This window comes from Amblyomma americanum, chromosome 7 (assembly GCF_052857255.1).
Source record: "Amblyomma americanum isolate KBUSLIRL-KWMA chromosome 7, ASM5285725v1, whole genome shotgun sequence".
In the NCBI taxonomy this organism is placed as follows: domain Eukaryota; kingdom Metazoa; phylum Arthropoda; class Arachnida; order Ixodida; family Ixodidae; genus Amblyomma; species Amblyomma americanum.
The window spans coordinates 45,707,576-45,724,752 of NC_135503.1; the positions used below are offsets into that span (position 1 = coordinate 45,707,576).

The 17,177-nt window shown below is 46.4% G+C and overlaps 1 protein-coding gene across 2 annotated transcripts in view; it reads right to left on the reverse strand.

Annotated features, from left to right (window-relative positions):
* Positions 1–2,232: 2,232 nt before the first annotated feature.
* LOC144099020 (uncharacterized) overlaps positions 2,233–17,177 on the reverse strand; it is a 28,472-nt gene continuing 13,527 nt past the window's right edge. Inside the window, exons 2-6 of one of the 2 annotated variants that reach the window (XM_077632018.1) lie at positions 13,875–13,947; positions 13,749–13,814; positions 11,348–11,369; positions 8,933–8,981; positions 2,233–3,950 (exon numbers count right to left, since the gene is read on the reverse strand). In XM_077632018.1, the coding sequence (XP_077488144.1) occupies positions 8,955–8,981; positions 11,348–11,369; positions 13,749–13,814; positions 13,875–13,947 (188 nt within the window). In that variant the 3' untranslated portion in view covers positions 2,233–3,950; positions 8,933–8,954. The remainder of the gene's footprint in view (positions 3,951–8,932; positions 8,982–11,347; positions 11,370–13,748; positions 13,815–13,874; positions 13,948–17,177) is intronic. The other variant, XM_077632017.1, reaches the window with a different exon arrangement.

Here is a 17,177-nt window from a genome sequence, read left to right on the forward strand (position 1 = left end):
ACAACGTCAATCTCGTGTCGCTTCCGGCTCACGCGGGTAACTCCGGAAACGAGGGGTCGACCGTCTAGGACCCCTCTCTCGGGAACGGATGCGCCCGCCGAGGCCCCTCGCTCGTACGTGGAGATCACAAACTTTGTCGAATTCTAACCCGGGAACTCAGGCTCAGTGCCTTAACCACTGAGCCACCGCGGCGGGTCACAATTTCTGGTTTTCATATATCAAACGAAAAAAAAAATCTGTTTTGGGGAAAAGAATTGGCGCAGTAACTATCTCACATATATATATATAGCATTTATGTTTCCGCAAGCATCTGAGTGCTTCACTGGGACCTTTATGGACTCTACTTTTATGGAATCAGAGCTCGGAGGCACGCCTTTGTTTCATTTTTTTAGTGCGCAACCTGCGTCAAGGTCGAACGCTCACGATGACGCACTAGTGCTTTCGCTTTCACAGCACGTAAGCTGTCTTAAGTGCCCTTTGAATTTTTTTGTTCTTGAATAGAAATCAATTTTGAGTGCTCGTGTGTTCGTCCTCATTGCTTTTGTTTTTAGACTAAATTGCTTGTGTTATTAGTGACAGCCTCGCAGTTTTCATAAGGAGGCAGACCTCGATACAGCGGTGAATGCGACGTCAGGGAACGGTGCGATATTTGAAGTTATAAATGCGGAGGACACAAAATGGGGAACGCAGAACTTCATCTGAGCCAGTTTCTCACTGCACGCTCAAGTCCTTAATTGTGTCTCACGTTTCTGTGTCTATGTCCTGAGCCCTTTGTGTCCAGTGTTGCGCAAGGTCTTCCAGCTTCAGGCATGTCAGTCCGCGATACCGAAAGGATTGAGGGGAATGGGCACTATTAACTGACTGTCTTTATTTAATTTTTCAACAACCTACGATTCAAAATACGGCTGAAAAGTAAAAAAGAAGGTTTGCGATAAATCCCAAACCCGCAACCTAAGCGATGGGAGGCCTTTCTCTCCATTTCAAGCATTGAGGACTAAAGACAGCTGGTTCAGCGGGCGCAGCAAACAGCTCAGGTCATAGGTCCCCTGGACTGTAGGGCCCCTCCCTGTTCGGGAGGCACAAAGCTCTTTACTGAATAATGTTTACCACCACTACCGCCATCACCACAAGCGCCGACACACATTAGTGCGTCATTAGCAATGTTACTCAAAAACTGAGCCTATCTTCATATGAAGCATAGAATTAACTATGCAGCATGGTGGAGTTTCCTTTTAATTTTTATCCTCTTTCTTCCTCTATATGCTCCGCTTGCACTGCGCTTAGTGACGCTGGGCGACGCTGTGATTGTGACTTGCTTTGATTCGCTAGTAGGTACACGCTACAGTGTTCTAGAAAGCCTTCCAGAACACTGTAGTACACGCATTCGTTATGTCGGGAAGACCTTGCTTGACCCACGGACTGACTCGACCTCCATCTTCACCTGCTGGCACGTTGGCGATGCCAAGATGTCAGGAAAAGGCTACCCGTGAAGCATGACGTGCTTAGAGCCATCAAAAAAATTCTCTGCAACTCTGCCTCAGTGTTCGACTCTTGAAATGTTTATATCGGTGTGCTCAGCAAACTTGGAGAAGACCAAATTCAAACATCCCACTTCGATGACCGCTGTACTGGCTCATATATAACGGATCAAAAAGGATAAGTTTCAAATGAGGTGCTGCATGGCCACTGTTGCTAGTGGTATAGTGTGGTCACGTGGTTACTGTTTTGTTCAATTTCACCTTCATTGCAGACAGACACGTCCTTGACAAACGTAAGTAGTAAGAGCTAACCCTCTTAAAACAGCTTTGGCAAAAGGTTCGCATGTGTTTCCAGCACAAGTTCGCGGGTGATTCTGGCCGTACTTTGATGGAGGCGAAATTTTAAAACGTCCGTTTGCCCTGACCTGGGTGTTCGTAAATCCAGCCCGGAGTACTCCATTGTATGGCGTGCCTCTGAGCCCATATAGTGCTTGTCTGGCATGCTAGAATCTCCTAATCATCCAGTGAATTTTTTTTTTGTCTCTTTGCATCATTCGTGGCTTCGGCTCAGGCATCACAAGATTTCGCATGCCTTCTGATGCTGCACTGAAAATTAAATGCACATATTCGCTGCCTCCCACATACACCGGTATACGGGCGCAGGCTCTTGTTTCTCCTCCAAGCAAAAATTGAAACACCGCATTGTTGACAAAAATGCAGGCAGTAAAAGCTTTATTCATGAGTTAGATACTTATACAGACTATAAAGCGTAGCTTTAAACATTGCGCACAAGAAGTATATACAGCACTCTCGGCTTTTCGTAACGAACACAACAAATCCGGCAGCAACGCGTGTGTAAAGCTCCCGAATTATTAGTGTGTATATTATAAAGCATCAGCATTCCGCAAGTGATGTCGAATAGCTGTCAAGCGGTTGTATAAAGAGCACTACCGAAATCGCGCGACATAGATCAACATCTTTCTTTCTTTTTTCTCTCTTTTGATGTCAGATGTTGCAAAGAGAGAGGTTAATGTATTTCTTGGAATAAGGTTGTGTGCATATAGAGGAATGGTGCCGTGACAACAAGGGTGTCTATGCACAAGTGCCTCTACTCCCTCCTGGCAACCTCACAGGAGCTACTGAGTACAAACAACACAAAACCAGCTCTATTACTAAAACCAAAAAAGAACGGTGCAGGGGAAAAAAGCAAAAAGGGAATTAAAACCTATGGCTAAGTTGTAATTCCGGTTTGCGATTGGTAAGCTCTCGTATTTGCTGACCAATAGTTATATCCGACGGAATAACGGGCTATACGCGGCCGCCAATTCGCGATTCTCTATCTCGCATACGATTTCTAAGACCTGTGAATCCGGCTCTCGACGGGCTGCCTTTGAAGCAGTAGCCAAAACAGTTTTTTGTTAACGGCACTCTAGTCGGCCTTTTCCACAAGATGTGGCGCCCTGTGGGGAGTGGTGAAAATTCGTCTGCTACTGATTGGAAACAAACGCACGTTGGAGGTGCAGGCGCGATCTGGTTCCACGAGGAGCCAGCTGCGCCTGCGAAATGGCAAGTGTGTACATGACAGCTGCCCATCTGTCGCATGCGCCTGTCACTAACATGAGCTGTGCAGTAGGAGCAGATGGTTTCATTTTCAACCAGATGGAGCTGTAGAAGAGGCGCGCATGCGCAGAGTGGCGTTGTGAAAATGGATTCGTCCCTTCCCTTACGGTCAGGGCGCTCGACTACTGATCCGGAGTTCCCGGGTTCGAACCCGACCGCGGCGGCTGCGTTTTTATGGAGGAAAAACGGTAAGGCGCCCGTGTACTGTGCGATGTCAGTGCACGTTAAAGATCCCCAGGTGGTCGAAATTATTCCGGAGCCCTCCACTACGGCACCTATTTTTCGTTTCTTCTTTCACTCCCTCCTTTATTCCTTCCCTTACGGCGCCGTTCAACGATATATGAGACAGATACTGCGCCATTTCCTTCCCCCAAAAACCAATTATATATATTCCCTTACGGCATGGTTCAGGTGTCCAACGATATATGAGACAGATACTGCGCCATTTCCTTTTCCCCAAAACCAATTAAAAAAAACTGAAGTTAGCTGACTGTCTCGCCGCTCGCGGTATCCGTATGATCTCTCCAGCACTGCTCGATACATGGATATGGTGAAGGTAGCAGGACACGCACTCGACCAGTTAATGTTTTGCCTGACAGACACCGCCACCTTCTTTTGGGTCCAAATTTAAGTTCCGAGTTTCGGAACTGTGCTACTAAAAAACTCTTGACACAAAGTGCACGCGATAGTACGGTAAGTTTCGTCTGGTAAGGATGGCCTTGGTTCTTCAATCCATCCATGCGCCTTGCGGGTCTACGGTTTCTTCTGTTGTGAAGTAGCGCACTCCATTATTTCGGTTATCTTCTCTATCAAACGCTTGCCGGCGTCTGAAGTGAGGAAACTCTCTATTGCCTGCGATAAAGACAAAATACAGGAAAGGAAGAAAGGGTAAAAAACATTTGTGTGCCCAAGCCCGGCCAAAACATGCACAAAACGCTAAAAACTATTGTACATTTTTAAGACGTTCAAGATGGCGTTATCAGGTGCTAGGCTAGCCCCGGTCAACTATCAACACCTGAGTCTTATGGTCAAGGATGCTGTGCCACTATCCTATAATTTTCCTTTTAAAAACTGCGCTTTATATACAGGGTATCGTGGGAACACTAAATAATTTTCAAAATACACTTTTTAAGGTCAAAAGATGGCTTTTGCGGCATAGGGTTACCAGTGTTGGCGGACGTCGGAAAACAACTGAATCATGTTAACTAGTAAGCTGGTTAGCTAAATTCTGGTAATTAACAGATAAGTGCCTCATTTCTATTAGATATTTTTGGGCGACCATTAGTAAGAGCCATATTTTAAAATTTCGAAAACTCGCACAGCAGGCGCACGATTTTCGAATTGCGCGAGGAGTGACCAAAATTTATTAAGCTGCAGCATTGACGGTAATTGCAGTTTCGAAATTATAAAAACTGATATGGCTGTTACTGGTGGTCAGGTATAAATATCTCTAACTGTGTGCCTTTCCGTAAAAGTTATAAAGTTCAAAACATCTTTTTTCCGACTTACTGGTTAACGTGATCCACCTCTTTTCTGGCATCCGCCAATACTGGTATTACTCTGCAACAAAAGCCTTTTTTTTTGCAGCTGGCTTCGCCTAACCAGAAACATAATTAGTCAGCTAACTGGTTAAATAATTCGCGCTCACTGCCCAAGTCAATGCCATTTAATGATGGGATCGAGCCTCTGTGGTCATTAGGACTTGATGCCAAAATGTTTCTGTGAATGGCAAGCTGCATGGACAGCTACGGAAGGCAATGAAGCAATCTCTACAATGACTGCCAAAAAAAGGCTAACTGCATCGCGACGTTCAAACTAAACATATCAGTCAACAACTGTGAGTACTTGAACACACGCCTTATAATGTATGTGCCCTGAGTAATTTCTTAAAAGACCTCAAGGATCATCATCATCCGTACCAAGATATTCCGGACAAGCACATTTTTCAACGGGAAGTTTCTGAACGCAATCTTTCTCTTGTATCCTAAGATTCCGCTATGACAATAAATATATAGGCAGATCTACCCTCGGGAGGCTTGCATTTTTTTTTTTTTTTTGCTAGCGTTGCTGCTGTCGTTTAAAACTATCCCCATTGGTTTTCTATGGCAGTCTACTCGATGTGAGCGATGGACAAAATATATAAAATAAAGATTTTGCTAGGTATTAAAAGAATAGACTGTTGCCTTTAATATTTCCATAACAGTACCTTACAATATTCCACATTTTCCTCACAATTAAAACTGATGTCCAAGGATCCTGGATTCGTTCTAGGACAAAGGCCTCTCCCATATCCCTCCACTTAACCCTGTACGAGATTCCATCTATTGCATGTGAAAATTAATATTAATAATTGGTTTTTGGGGAAAGGAAATAGCGCAGTATCTGTCTCATATATCGTTGGACACCTGAACTGCGCCGTCAAGGAAGGGATAAAGGAGGGAGTGAAAGAAGAAAGGAAGAAGAGGTGCCGAAGTGGAGGGCTCCGGAATAATTTCGACCACCTGGGGATCTTTAACGTGCACTGACATCGCACAGCACACGGGCGCCTTAGCATTTTTCCTCCATAAAAACGCAGCCGCCGCGGTCGGGTTCGAACCCAGGAACTCCGGATGAGTAGTTAATAATAATAATAATTGGTTTTGGGGGAAAGGAAATGGCGCAGTATCTGTCTCATATATCTTTGGACACCTGAACTGCGCCGTAAGGGAAGGGATAAAGGAGGGAGTGAAAGAAGAAAGGAAGAAGAGGTGCCGTAGTGGAGGGCTCCGGAATAATTTCGACCACCTGGGGATCTTTAACGTGCACTGACATCGCACAGCACACGGGCGCCTTAGCGTTTATCCTCCATAAAGACGCAGCCGCCGCGGTCGGGTTCGAACCCGGGAACTCCGAATCAGTAGTCGAGCGCCCTAACCACTGAGCCACCGCGGCGGGGCAGGATCAGTAATTGAAAATTGGTTTTTTGGGGTTTTGGGCAAAGGAAATGACGCAGTAGTCTCACATATCGGCGGACACCTGAACCGCGCCGTAAGGGAAGGGCATGCGTTAACGGAGATTTCAAGACAGCACAGTTATTTTTCAAGTAATATTAACGCTGCTATTCCAACTGTTTTCTCGAATAAGTAAAAAAATAAGCTGTGCAATAGGAGGACGTTTGGCTTGTCTGGACGGCCTTGTTGTATAGCTCCTCAATGTCATTTAACGATTCGGGGCCTCTGTGGTCATTCAAGTAAAGCATCAGTACCACTACAAATGATTTCTTCAATCTGTAATCGTTTATTGGTCGGTATCATGGTCATCTTGGGGCATATTTGCTTGACGCAATTTGAAAACGGCTTGCGCCGCGGTGGCTCAGTGGTTAGGGCGCTCGACTACTGATCCGGAGTTCCCGGGATCGAACCCGACCGCGGCGGCTGCGTTTTTATGGAGGAAAAACGCTAAGGCGCCCGTGTGCTGTGCGATGTCAGTGCACGTTGAAGATCCCTATGCATGTGGTCGAAATTATTCCGGAGCCCTCCACTACGGCACCTCTTTCTTCCTTTCTTCTTTCACTCCCTCCTTTATCCCTTACGGCGCGGTTCAGGTGTCCAACGATATGTGAGACAGATACTGCGCCATTTCCTTTCCCCCCCAAAAAAAACAATTATTATTGTGACGCTTCCAGCTTACGGCTCGAAGAAAAAGGAGCTGTGCAAAAGAGGCCTCGAAACGCCATCCAATATTGTTTGAGCAATATAAACAAGCTGGTATACCTGCATTCGGGTAATGAGAAGGCAGCGCAAAAATACGGATTTTTAAACCTGTATTCGGGTAATGAGAAGGCAGCGCAAAAATACGGATATTTAAAATGCCCGTTGTTTTACTTGAATGACCGTTCACCGCAGTTTATTAGCGTGGGTTATGTCCCCGATTAGCCCTCGCCAGCTTCAACTTCCGGCGCGGTTCAGGTGTCCGCCGATATATGAGACAGATACTGCGCCATTTCCTTTCCCCAAAAACCAATTATTATTATCAGCTGCAACTTCTTATATTCTGTACTGTTTTAGTAACAAGGCTTGGACTGACGTCGTATTTGGTAAAAGGAATGTGCTACATCAAACACCCGTCATAACTCTCTCCCTCTTTCTCCTTATCCGGATCCCTTTCCAAGTGTGGGGTAGCAGGTCAGTGCCGCATGCTCCTCTGATATTTCCTGCTATCAAAGCACACACACTCTCTCATTCTGACAGCTGCAAGCACCGGGCCTCTATCCGAGGACACCCGGCCGCGGTGTCCAGGCGAAATGCAAAAGGCGCCTGTGTGCTGGGCGGTGTTAGTGCACGTTAAAGATCCCCAGGTGGTCGAAATTATTCTGGAGCCTTCCACTATGGCACCTCTTTCTCTCTTCTTCTTTCCCCCACCTTCCTCTCTTCCTTCACGGTGCAGGTGTCCATCGAGAAGTGAGATAGTTATTCCCGCTTTCATTTCCTCAAATCCAAATTTTTTCTTTTTTTATTCTACCGGAGAATGCAAAACATTTGACATCGAAGCTGCTGGTGGCTTATTTAACTGTGGCGTGAGCAGCGCCATTGGAGTAGCACATGACATCGCCTCATGACGTGACGATGACCATCACGACTCACGAGACCGGTCGCATCACATCGCGTGACTGTGAAGTCGCCGTCACGTGGCATCACGTGACAGGGTAACAGCGCGTGACGCCACCGACGACGACGACGGGATCTCGCAGAACTACACCCATACAGCTATCGCAGGAAACACCCACACCAGCTGCGCTGCAAACACGCATTACCGCGTACGGTAATCGTCCTGCGAGTTTTTTTTTTTTTGCTAATAAGTGATCCCCCATAAGTCGGCAATTTGAAAACAAGGCGATACGGCCGTTGATGTTTGCTTTAAGCGAATTCTGGCCGGTTAGAAGCAGTTGGTGACTGAGGACGTCCTTATATCTGCATAAGCCTACAGTACCTTATTTTTGTGGTGTTTTTTTTTATTATTTCTCGCCTTTCGTCTGCATTCACAGGGGTAGTGCTATTCTTGTGCCCTTTGGCTCCGCATATCCAGTAACAACTAGCCTCCGTCGTTCGTTCTGCGTGGGTCTTTCGTTCGAGCTTCTGATACGCTTCTATCTCCCTTTAGGTGTTTCTCTGCAACGTTCGCCAGCAGTGCCAGCGAAGTCGCCTGCTGTGCTGATGACTGTCCGGAACTGCCTCTGCGATTTTTCTCAAAACTAAGCTCGTTTCGTGGGGCTGGCGCCGGGATCACTAACAAGGGAGGGGAGGATCCTCAAAGGGAATGGAAAGGTGAACAAAGGGGAAGGGAAAGGTGATAAAAAAAACCAGAAGGAGGCAGAGGTAATGTATCCCCCCCCCCCCCGCCTCCCTTCTTAAATCTCGCCCCCTGATCACAAGAGTAACAAATGTGTTTTGTATAGCTCTGTTGAGGTATACAATGAAGTTTGCCTTAGCGGTTACTCTCAATGCATTCTGATTGCGACACTGTAAGATGCTGCAATGGCTGCTGGCCTTGCAAGTGACCCTATAGATAGGGCTTCATGCGTCAAAGGTTAATCTGCACACAAAAGCAACGTGCACAATCGCGCAAAGACTCAAAATTGACAGGTATAATCGCTCTATGTTGTGCACAGGCAGGGTGTACCGCATCAGTGATAGCACACTTCCGTAAGGAACGAAGTGCAAAGCAGCAAAGCACTTGCACAGCAACGCACATCCTCACATTTCAGATGACTGAGGAAAAAAAAAAGATTTAGCAGCTTAAGACATTTTAGGTTAGAATGCAACTGCTATAGACTCTACTTTCGAGTAATTACATACCTTTCTAATTATATCGCTTATGTCACGATCCCCGGACCCAGGTTCGGACCTGCAAGCAGCGAAGACGTAAAGAATACGACGTCTAAGTTGTCTGTATACTGACCAACAAATTAGGAGTGTGCTATTATTCGAACTTTTCGAATAGCTAATCGAATAATCTCCTATTCGATTCGTCAAACGAATCAAATAGTGCATGTTCAAAAGTGCTCGAACCAAATCGAGTATGTTCAGTTTTCAAATACTTTTCGACTATGTGGCACGAAGTTCGAATAAGAAAAACTGCCAGCCTCTGGCCCTGTGCTTTGGCTATCGTCGTCTTCATCAACTTTCATCCGTGCGCGAGTCAGTCCAAACGCAAGAGCACGTGGGCATTTGGACCCCAAAAAGGTGCAAGGAAGCATCATATGGCGAGCATGCATGAGCAAGTCACACAGAGCGGCGGGAGATTTGAACCGCCGCAGCACGGTAACAAATAACTGAAGTTGTCATTGTGTAACTGAAATACAAGGCTCTAAACAAATCGGAGCCCACATGTTAAAGCATTCTCCGCATCAGTCGCATTGATTGGCCGTTGATTTTTTTTCACGAATATTTGCGCAAGTAGCGAATTTTCGCTATAATTTTCGATTCTATGCACTTCGGTTCTACCGCTATTAGATTCGTAATCAATTCCGTTTTTAGCTACAGCATTCGTATTCGATTCGGTACTTGAAATGATCGCACTACGCTACAACAAATACAATGCCGGGCACGCTCTCCTGTTAGGCTTAGTTATAGTTTATTTAAGTAGTGCTCCGTACTACGGTTACTTGAAGACTTCTTCAGGTGATTTTTTTTAATGCAAACAGATGGCTGCAGTGAGTTGGCAGACCTAAGGAAGGAGGTTAAATGAAATGCCGCGTGCTTCATGTAGACAGTGTAAGAGTCTAAACTAACCATCCGCTAATGACGAGTGTGTTCTGCCTGGCCAGCCGGACAACAGCACGGGGCCAGTATGCGTAAGCGTTTCTTTTTTTTTCCTTTTCTGTGACAGGAATAACAGTTGCCAGTCTCAACTTTAAAAATTGGGAAGTGCGACCGCATAATGGTGATACGTGAAACGGTCTGCTGTACAGTATTTCTAGGACTTGTATTTTACTTCAGTTAATGCTTTACTTTAGTTAAACTTAACTTCAGTTAGTAGCAAAGGTAAGTGCTCGATACTGTTATTTGCAGTAAAGACTGCGTAGTTTTCTAAAAATAGAGTTGTATAGTGTCGTAATTACTTTCAAGCAAGGTATCGCATTTAACTTTCAGAAACTAAGAATTCCTTCGTTTGGAAATCACAAGAACGCACTGTCATGGCGGGATAATAAAGATGATAAGGTTCGTCTTGGGTCATAAGCTCTATTTAAAACAAGGAGCCAACGGCTATATGTTAGTACTGTATCTAAATATGCACTGTCTTTAAACCGTTGACACGCGGTCACTTGAGTCAAACTACGCACGTATAGGTAATTTAAGAAAATGCGATCAAAGGGTATGCGTGGGCAAATTGGTATGACATTATTGACAGAAAACGTCGACGTCCAAAAATTTCACGCAGAAATCCCAGAATTAAAAATTGCTCTATATCCGTGCAGATTTTCCACGTGAGAGCTTGGTTAAGCGTTAATCGATCATTACTGCTCATTGGTAATTAAGAGCGGGAAAGCGCGACTTCGAACGTCTAAAAGAGGTCATCGTCAGCATCATCATTAAACTAAATACATGCACTGGAGGACAAACTCCCATATCAAATTAACTCTGCCTTGTGCTAACTGCGGCCACCTTATATCCCCGCAAGCTGCCTCATCTCATCCGGCCACCTGACTTTCTGACGCAACCTGCTACGATTGCCCACTCTTGGAATCCACTCCCTTACCTTAGTGACCATTGGTTATATTAGTTGCATTACGGACATGCCCAGCCCAAGCACATTTCTTCTTCTTGATTTCGACTGGATTATGATTAACTCGCGTTTCGTCCCTGATACATTCAGCGACAAAAAGAGAGATGTGGAAATCCAAGTAGACGCCGTTGTGAAAAACTCTCTGTGCCCCCCAATTCTTGGCCAATCCCCCTATGTAGGCGTGTGCCATTGTATGAGGGTAAAACAACAACAACAACTCATGTCTACGATCACATATGTGCAGACTCAGTCGCAGGTGAAAGAACGTCTAACGGCATGGCTTCGCGGTAATTATATGATCTACGTTCAAAGGAACAGTGCTTAAGAAATTTGCAGAGGTAGTAGCGGAAAACAGCGAGAAGAATAACAAGAAATTGACGAACCACAATGATAGTTTGCATTTTTGAAGTTCAGACGTTCTCGTGTTCGCCAAGCTGCTCTGTACTGGTACTTACAAGCGTAATATATAGATAAGTTATACTCACTCTTTCGCCTGTCTCGCAGATCCTGTAAAATGCGCAAAATGTTCGATGTCGTCCGGTTTTACTCGCACTTTGGTATTATTGCCTGCTTGTACAAACAGTACTCAAAATGCATAGAAGAAAACCTGTTGCCGAACCGGTGAAAAACGTAAGGTGAAGAGTTATCGACTGACGGCAGCGTTAATTAATTAGTAAATCCGCAGGCACGCTCGGTTCAAGAAAAAATTGCACCAAGAACGCAATACAATTATAACCCATAAACCGTACTTTCGAAATAGCAGTACTGAAGCCAATACCAACGCATCTGAGAATGAAAGAATGCATGCGTCGATGCGGTGGCCAATTAGTTGTCTGCAGTGACGGACGACTATACTCATTGCGATTTTTGTTTCTGGTCATACCACTTCCTTTCTTTTATTTGCTCTGTCTTCATCTGGCCTTGTCTCCTATTTTTATTTTGATCTTCTCTTATCTCATTGTCTTTATTTGATCGGCTAGTTTTGAGAACAAGGTATATTGCCGTCTCTCTTTTTCTCACTAAGAACTGACCCCGGGATCACAAGGGACAGTTTTGTTTCGCACGTGTATGGCGAGGTGCGGCGCCAGGTTCGCGAGAGCGATTTGGAACCACCCACGCACTCCCGTCTTTCACTCCCTTCACACTTTCCCTCATGACGCGGCTCAGGCGTCCTCCCAGTGAGACACCTACCGCGCCTTTCCTTTTTAACGCGATAGCGTTAAGGAGCTCGTGTCGCAGAAAAGCCGGTGTCGTCGGCGGCGGCCGTGAGCGAAAAATCCCGCCTCCTCCACCTCACAATGTACGCCACTTCCCCAACAGATTGCGCGCGACGGCAGCGCAGGAGAAAAAAGCTGAGCATGGTGGCAGCTGCCACCACCCCGTTTCAAAGGGGACGCTCCTATCTTCCATCCATCCATCCTCTGCCCAAAAACATGCATCCACACACACTAAGATACGGACCGAAGAAAGGCTAGGGCAGAAAAACTTCACGAAAGATTTTCTGTTCAGAAAGACACGGCGCATGTGGACGTGACAGAACATGCGGACAGAGACGCCTTTTCCCTGGCAGTTATCGATCATAGAGGTTCTCCCCTCGCATCGGCGACAATCGATATAACAAAATTTCCGGAGGAGGCCGAAGATGCTGCCATAGCTTTAGCCATTACCTCCATCACTGCCAAATACATCATCAGCGACTGTAAAACCGCAATTCGAAATTTTGCCAAGGGAAGGGCCGACTCCGCAGCCATCAAAATATTACAAAAAAATCTCCAATACCCGCCAGATCAGATTGATCTGGGTCCTTGCCCATTCGGGCCATCCTGGAAACGAGGCGGCACACCAATTTGCCCGAGCATTCGTAGTTATATAGCCGGGAGGTGCGCTACCCCGAGCCCAGGCCGGCCAAGGAGCGAGTGACGACCTACAAAGAAATTACTACCCACTTCAAGAAAGAAAGAGAAATCTTCCCAGAACCACATAGATATCTAAGTAAAACACAAGTCAGCTGGCGGCAGCTCCAAACAGACACTTTCTTTAATCCGTACACAGAGCAGTTTAGCCCCGTCTGTTGTCTCTGTGGACACCATAAGGCAGACACACCACACATCCTATACTCATGTAATCAAGGCAAGCCGTCGAACAGTCTGCTGCTCTCTACCCAATCGCAGTGGGAGGCCGCGCTGCTCAGCTCGGACCCGGAGGTTCAACTCCGAGTCATGGAGCGGGCCGAAGAGGTCGCCGAACGACATCGTCGCTCGGCCACCTGGCCTCCCACCGCGGGGAGGGGAACGTCACCTCAACCCGCGCCTAAGACCTCTTCTTTAATAAAGTTTACCTCCTCCTCCTCCATCCCTCCATCCCGCTCGTCTCGTTCGGGCGCAGTGGGGCCGTGCGGGCACGCAGGAATCACGCGGTGAGCGGCGAACAACGCAGCGCACATCCAAAGCGCGTTCACCGCGAAGCTTGCAGATTGCTGCCCGTTCGTTCGACGCGGAAGCTATGCTGGCGTTCGTGGCATCGGGTATGTCGAGAACGATGTGCCGACGAACTACGGCTGCAACGAGTCCCGCGCGTTTCGGCAAGGCGCCTGGAACGTGGTTTGCCGCTCCGCGCGTCCGTTTCTCCCTACGTAGCAGAGCCATTTGTCTAACGGGCAAGGCGTCGCGCCGAACGGGCGATGGCGTTCCGTGGACTCCCTGGCAGTACTGCAGCACGCTGTCGCGTTCCACTCTTAAAGGCGAAGCTTAAGCGTCCTCCAATTTTTTTCCCAACCTATCCTACCTCCTTCTGAGGAACCCCAGAGAGTCTACAAATTAGCCGAACAAGAGGGCGGCGCTTACTCTCAAGCGCAGCGGCAACAGGCTTGATAAAGTGTGCACTTACCAGGCCTGAGGTGCATAGCGACAACGATGCAGACGACCATGAGACACCAGGACAGCTTCATTGCAGCTGCAGAAAACGAAAAATGTGTGCTCACATCGTTCGATTTTATTGGATCAAGAGGCTTACTTTCTAAGGTTGTCGCGTTTGCAACTGTAACTTCTGTTACTTCCAGTATTCCGTTCCGCGATCTTAGCAGTCTCTGAAAAAAGAAAAAAAAAAGAATGCGCAGTTCAGATTGATGCGCCGGAGGATCAAATTTTTGCATGAGGTGCGTTTAGTGGAAATAAAACATGACGATTTCAGCACGACTGCAGAAAGCATCTGTCCACCATAATAGTTGGCGATGGTGGTGCGTGGTTGGTTAAAACGGTGATAACAAGACAGAGAGGACGCATTCTGGGGACCGAAGGAAGCGTGCTTTGTTGGGGGACGTTGTTTCGCACCGTTATGTAGCTGCACATGACATTGCGTATCATAGCGCACCTCCTGCTCTCTTTCTTCTTCCTTCGCATTATCGTATTTGTCTGTGCGGTGTCGTTATTGCTGATGAGGGTTTTTCACTTCTTCCTGTCCTGGAATGCCTGCACTGGCAGCTTCTCCCGAAGTGCGGTCTCCACTACTTCCCTCCACTTTCTCTTTATTCGTCCCCGTGACACCATTTTTCCGATATATTTTTATCCTTGCTTGTTTCATGGCCACATCAACAGAGCCTTGGCTCCTTTAGACTCGCTCATATGCTTGCAACCTTAACCGTGTCACTTATGTGGTTATTCCGCGCTCGATCCTTCCTGGTCACTCCGCACACATATCTAAGTGCATGCTCTCTACGTACCTACCAAGCTGTAATGCTTCCTATAATACCAGTGATGGGTAGTTCTTCATTTTCGGATGTACTAAGCCCCAGCGTGTTCGAATGGCCATCGTTTATATCAGGGTGCTCGGCTACTGATCCGGAGCACCCGGGCTCGAACCCGACCGCGGCGGCAGCGTTTCGATGGAGGCGAAACGCAAATGCGCCCGTGTGCTGTGCGATGTCAGTGCACGTTGAAGATCCCTATGCATGTGGTCGAAATTATTCCGAAGCCCTCCACTACGGCACCTCTTTCTTCATTTCTTCTATGAGTCCCTCCTTTATCCCTTCCCCTATGGCGCGGTTCAGGTGTCCGCCGAGATGTTAGACAGATACTGCGCCACTTCCTTCGCCAAAAAAAACCAGCCAATCATTTATTTCAACTAGCGCAGTAAATACTCGTTTCCTGTTAAAGGGGGCCAGATTGATCAGATCATTTTCCTTGCAGCTGTGGTTGTAGCTTGGAACGAGCAATATTACGTTAAAGATCAATAGCAAATTGCTTCAAACAATTCACTCCCATTACACGACCCACAAATCTAGAATGTGCCGCATCGTAATGTGCTGTCACGCGAAACATAGTTAAGCTGCTATCGACGTGCTTGCATGCAAATGTGGGCAGAAGATCCGGCTTCTGCGAAAACGTTGCCGCTCTGAAAAGACGGCAGATACGGAGCCCAGGTGCTATACGATTGAGGACAAAGAGATATCTCGCATTGAAGTGAAGACTGCAGCAACGCCTACTACGAATTTAGGGCTCGCGCACACGGCACGTGACCAAATGACGCCGGATTCGTCGAAATTGTGTAGGCGACAGGAGAGCCTGTTGCCATGGAAATAGACTTGAAATCGTGCTCTTTCATACGGGATAATACGTGGTTCCATTGGGCCTTTTGTGAGTGCACATGTAGGACAGCGTCCGCGGTCACCTCTAAAGGCAAGAGGTTTGCTTGCGAAACCAGCGGTCACCGCTGCGAACGATATTTATTTTACTCCGCTATCGAGCCCTGACCTACTATATCATCAACTCCAGCTAGTTCTTTGACTCCCGATGCTGTCTTTCCAACATAAGATGCGAATTGTATACGCCATAGCAGTTTCTAGGGCAGTGGCGATTAAACTGAAGGCTTTTTCAACTATTGACGTTCTAATAAACCGACATATGTATATGGCTCACATAATTCTCGCGTGTTCTCGTTACTGAGGCTGCTGAAGTTACACGTCAAGTTATCTTCAAATTCTACCATTTTAGTTGTTTTTTTTTTTTCAAATCAATTGAGCGCCAATGAGAGAGCCCAGTAGTCTCCAACTTTTGTTCAGGTTCGTGCCAGTTCTGTGTTTATTGCCGTCGACACCAATTGTGATATTCTTTTCTCCTCTGTCCTATGAAGCTGCGTGACTTTTTGCAGCTGTCTGCCTCAGGCCAACCTCTCTATACAGTTCCTCTTACAAGCCATACCTACTTGTTCACTCTGGAAGCTAAAGTCGGAATTCTGCTTTAACTTTTCTCTAGAACCTCTTTACTTAGCCACCGAAAAATACTTTCAAATTGCTGAAGCATTTCTGCGTTCTCCCGTTTATTCGAATTCAGAACTGGAGTTGGGACGAGCGAAAGCTGCTTTTTTTTTTTTTGCTAACCATATGCTGGAAACACCATAAGCCGTTCTTATCGATTCACTTCAAACAGACGTTCTGAAATGGCTTCACAATATCGACGAAGAATTGAAAGCACCCGGGAGAAGTCACGTGTGGTGCAACAGCTGCATTACTTCGAAGCTGATAAGTCGGAACAAGGTCACCAGAGAAATCTGAGCGCATTCCTAACGTACGCCTTATCTGCCACTTTACTCGAAAAGACACGTCGTTAGTATTACGCAAGAGGGGGCGTCGTCGACGTTCTGCTATTCCGAGCGGCACTACGCTGTACGTAGAAATTTCCATAATAGGCGCACCGTCTGTTCGACCTTTAATGAATTTCTCGGGTAGCATATGCTGTATCACGATTTCTTCGCTCATCTGCTTGCACAACACAATTTCTCTACTTATTCTGTAACTTGAAATTTCTCGTTATTTTGTTGCATACCTTTGATTTGATAGAATTTGTTATGAGCTACTTCGCCTTCGCCATTGTTGTAACACGTGCCACTCGCATTATGACAAGAGGGGCCGATGCATTGTTTTTCAGTATGAAACCTGTTTCTCTGCATTTTGTTGTACATTGTGTTGGTATATTACGAACAAATTAATTTTATGCCATAAATGTTCTATATACCTTCTTTTCCCCCGCCCCCCAACGTTCAGCGTTAGTCTTTCTCCAAGCATTACTCACTCCATGTTTTTATAATTATCTGTGCCCCTTGTTAATAGGCCTAGAGTGCTAAGAACCTTTTTAGGAATGTCTTTTGGGGTTGATTGAATCCTGGCGGCGGCGTACATCACGGTCGAAAGTTTACGCGGTGGAGACTCAAGGAAAAAAAATAATTCTGGGTTTTCTCTCTAGTCACTCAACTGGTGTTCTTCCAGAAGAATGCGGACGCATGTCCCCTCATACTTCAATGCTTTTCATTGAACTGCATTGC